Genomic DNA, 4,475 nt, shown 5'->3' with positions numbered 1-4,475 from the left:
GGGAAACATCTGTGTTAAATAATGTTTCTGGAGTAGGATGGCAGATGGAAACCTTTCTGCAAGAATAAAAAATAAGATCCAGTCTATCTGGAGCTGGCAAAAAAAAAAAAAAATTGAAAATCCTTTATTTGGGGACAGACAGGGCTTTTCTTGAAGTCAATTTTCAATTCAAATTTCTTTGGACCTTTTAACTTTACTTGTCTCTTGACATCCCTCCGTGTCCCACAGTAATATGTCTAATCATTTTCTGTTGTAGATAATAGCTTTGCTGAAACTCTGGTTTCTTTTGATGAGACAGCTAATGAGCAAACGTGAGACCCTGAAAATCCCATCTTAATTTCACTAAGTCTCTAAACAGATTAAAGGAAGTGCTGCCAAAACTCTCCAAAGGCATTGCTAACATTGGAATCCATTCAGTTACACAATTGGTCTCCTTCTATATGACTAAAGTGTCCTTTATTTTTCACACAGCGAACAGTCAATTTTGCAGAATAGGGTTCACTTTATATCAGAATACTTTTGTCTATTCAAAACCTAAATATCATGCAATAAGCTTTACTTCTGCAAACAAAACTGAATTCTTTGCCTATAAAAACTCATGCCTCACAATCAAGTTTTTAGTGTGCTGTAAGGGCTTTTATATCATCTTGGTAGCCAGAAAAAAATTTAAGGCAAGTAATGATTTAGATATTGCTTCTCAATCTGAGTACCTAGGAACAAGTTAAATTGGCACATGGTGTATTGCCTGAGTAAGAAACAAATGTCATTTGAGACGGCATTTTTTTCCAAGGATTAAATATGAACCTAAGTCACATATGGGAACAAAACACACATTTTTAAGGAAGAAATATCAGTAATAACTCCTCTCTTAAGTCATATAGAGGGACAAACCTATGGCGTGCCATGAAGAGCTCTACCAACATTGGCAATACCTTCTAGGCTCCTCAGGACATGACGCTCAGCCCACCAAGGAAAAGAATAACTGAAAATAGGACTGACAAGTGAAGGGGTCCCGTTTCAGCCCAAATATAAATGCAGGTGCAACAGAAGTTGACAGGTCAGCTGCTTAAATATTACCCCTTCCACCCTTTGCCCCACACCTCCTACCTGTCTTTCCTAAGCGTTCAGCTTTATAACAAAGGTAGTGGAGCATATTCAAGAGGAAACGAACAGAAATCTCACCGGTGTTATTTGGGAGCACGCGAAGGTTGTCAAATTCCAGCATGGTGTAAGAGGAGTCCAAGGAGTCGACGTAATCTGGCATATCCATGTCCATGATGGACTGACAAAGCTTCATTATTACTTGTCAACAGCAATGGAAGCGGCAAAAAACAGCCCTGCTGTCAATCACGGCCAAGATTTCCTCTGCAAAGAGAGACACCCCAGCCCGTGCAATGACAAATCATTACCCAGCTCTGCCCGCAGTCCCCTCCCCGTGCCAGGAGAGAGGGGACGAAGCCGTTCCCTCTAGCGCACGCAGTCCCCTCCCTTCCCGGGGTGCATCTGTGCTCTCTTGGTCCTGATAATATGATGTAGATAAGGCCTAGACTCAAACGATTTGGATTGCATCTTTGGGTCAATATAACTCACTTTATGGCTGTTCCTACGCAAACATTTTGAAAAGGGCTGTGGAGAGGCGTTTGCGCACATGCGCCGCTTTTCCAGGGCAAAGCAGCGGCCATGTCAAATAACACCCGTGCCGATGTCACCTTGCTCGGCTACCGGCCTTTGGGAGAAGACCAAATGCTGTCACTTGAAGCTGGTGAAGGCAATGAGTCAGTGTCACCACTGGCTGAAGACCATCAAGATAAGTCAGCATTGAGAACCTGAGGTGTTGCCGTGAGACGCCAACAGTGCTGCACACCAGATCACACCTTGAGTTCCTACTGGAAGGGAAACATGGGGCTTCATTACAACCACCCGCATGGTTTCACCCTGCCCCGTAGGCAGAGAGGAGGTGACTTCTTCTACCCAGCACCCACTGTCCCTGTCACCTGCATCTTCTCCCTCCCAACACCCCAGGCAGCCCCAATCTCCCCGAGCTCCTACTGAGAAGGAGCTCGGTTGTGGTTGAGTTGTTAGGGCAGAAGGTTTCAAGCGATCGCAAATGGTGACGATGGAAAAGACTGGAAGGAACCGGGCAGACTCCCTTGCAGATGTGTGGTGTTGCATTTCACACTGACCTGTGCCTGGCTTTTCTGGGAAAGGCCCATATTATGGAAATACAACTCCAGTTTTTCCCCACAACACTGTGGGTTGGGTTTTTTTGTTTTTTTTTTAATTTACTGAATAGTTCTTTCCTTGTTAAGACTCATGAGCTGTACTGCAAAAGACTGGAAATAAAACACAGCCGTGCAAAGCGATATAGCTTCAAGTGCTTGGTTTATTCCTGGTTTCACCTTCCAAACACCTTCCCTGACATTACAGTTCCCTCTCCAGTGACGTTGTTTTGTGTCAGAGGGCCTTTCCTTTCCATGAGCTGTTCTGCGAGATCCAGTTCAACATCCTGTTGAAACTGGAGGAAAAGAAGAGTCTTGAGAAATAGGGAGATGTGTTGCCAGAAAAGGAGCCTTGGCCAAAAGAAGAGGATTGCCAGACTGCCTGAACTCTCACTGAACTGAGGAGCAGGGCGGACCCATGCATCTAGCAATCCCCAAATAGCAAGAAATGTGCCAAAACTGAGTTTTGAAATGTCTTAGATATACTCATTTTGATTTCATCCCCAATTTACTTTTATTTTTTAAATGGATTTTTCCATATCCTGAGGACTTACAGTGGACATTGCAATGGGTTAACTCCAGATAGGCTTTTCCCCTACAAAGATTGGGTGCACGAACTCTTAGCTTTATTTTCTTATCATTTCTGGGACATAAAATAATTTAATGTGCTATAGATATTTTTTTCCTTCTTTCCTTTTTTAAGAACGTGTTGTAACTGGTGGTGCACCAATGACTCCTTGGTTAGATAAGACGTTATGTTTTTATCCTTGGACTATGTCCCCAGGCTTTCAGTAATGCCAGCATCAGCTAAGTTAGCATCTGATTAGTCATTCTTGCCTCTTACTCAATGGCGGTCTTGATTAGACCTATTAATGAGCTATGGGCACAGTCCTGCCTGATTCTTAGTACTCTGCTACTCTTGCAGCCAAGAGTTCTCACCCTTCTACAGTTCCAGGGGGTTTGGGGTGGGTTCCTCACTGTTAAAATGGCCATATTGGTATTCACCATGATTTTGGGCAGTTGTGGCCCAGTGAGAAGAAAACTGGGCTTTGGCCCTGGTATAGTTGGCTTTAGAGATCCCTCAATGTTCTCAGTCTCTCACTCTGAAGTGAGGTTTAAGGCTCATTTCCAAAGACAGAGGGGAGATGAGGATGAGCTTGGATGTTTTTTCACTGTGGGAATGAGAAAAGAGCATTGGGAATAAGAAAAAGGTTATAGAGTGAATTTCATAGTTCAGGCTCAGATTTCAACACCACATCCACGTCGCTAATCAGGACTGACTTGTTATGGAAAGTGGTGCTGGAGTGATACTACAAGGCATTTTTATCTATTTCAAATAGATTTCAGGGCCTTGTTCCAAACCACTCCAGCGCAAAAGCAGCCCTCAGGAGTACCAAAACTGTGCTGAGGGCTGAACAGTTTCTTCTTTTTCCTTTCCCTGCTTTCTTACATCACTTTCTGAGTCACAGCTGCAGTTCAACTGTGATCTGTTCAAGGCTGGGACTGAGTTTCATTAACATCAGAAGAACTCTAGCTCACTTTGAGGTGCCCTCACCTCTACTCAGCATTGTTCATTACCACAATGGAGCAGACGCCTGTCCCAGCCAAGGACCAGAAAATCTCTGCCTGGTTTCTTCATTACCTTACAACGATTTAACCTGACACAGTGGACCTGTTGGGGAGTTTTTTTTTCTCTCCAGCTGACCTCAAGCAAGTGTTAGACATCTAAATCTGCCCTTGGGAAGCTATCTTTGATGGGGGAAACAGGCTGGTGGCGGGTGGGAGAGGGGTGGTGCTTGGCCCTCAATGCTTTGGCATCACCCTGAAGGACAGTGAGCCTGAAGGTGCTTCGGTCTTCTCACCAGTGTCTCCCAGGGTGTCCAGAGGGCACCAGCCTCGGTCGGTCTCTGGTGGAAACAAGTGATGAGCACACAAGAGGCACTTTGGGGACATAAGCAATCTCAAATCCTTCACAAAGCAGGGCAACAGTAAGGAAAAATTTGAAGGTGGAGATTTGTGGGGTTGGCCAACAGCTGGTTTTCTAGCGAGGGGGTAGGACTGGGAGTGTCCGTCCTTTCCTTGAGTGTTCGGGCATTGACTCGCCTGCACAGGCATCTTAGGTGTACGGGTAACCAAAGGCAAAACTGGATGGTATAACACAGTCTTCCCAGTTTGCAAATTGATGTCAATCCTCCTCCATATGGACAGAAACCTCTTTTCAATATGTTTTCCATTTATTCCTTTTTTTGACTCAGC

The 4,475-nt window shown here is 44.6% G+C and overlaps 1 protein-coding gene across 2 annotated transcripts in view; it reads right to left on the bottom strand.

The window, feature by feature from the left end:
• LOC104471159 (hepatocyte nuclear factor 4-beta-like) overlaps positions 1-1,353 on the bottom strand; it is a 22,449-nt gene extending 21,096 nt beyond the window's left edge. The window contains exon 1 of one of the 2 annotated variants that reach the window (XM_010086402.1): positions 1,183-1,353. In XM_010086402.1, coding sequence (XP_010084704.1) covers positions 1,183-1,297 — 115 coding nt within the window. In that variant the 5' untranslated portion in view covers positions 1,298-1,353. The remainder of the gene's footprint in view (positions 1-1,182) is intronic. The other variant, XM_010086403.1, reaches the window with a different exon arrangement.
• Positions 1,354-4,475: the final 3,122 nt, after the last annotated feature.

This window comes from Pterocles gutturalis, unplaced genomic scaffold, assembly GCF_000699245.1.
Source record: "Pterocles gutturalis isolate BGI_N339 unplaced genomic scaffold, ASM69924v1 scaffold2356, whole genome shotgun sequence".
Classification (NCBI taxonomy): Eukaryota; Metazoa; Chordata; class Aves; order Pterocliformes; family Pteroclidae; genus Pterocles; species Pterocles gutturalis.
Note: the sequence above shows the minus strand (reverse complement) of the source record. Positions and strands in the feature narration are given on the sequence as shown.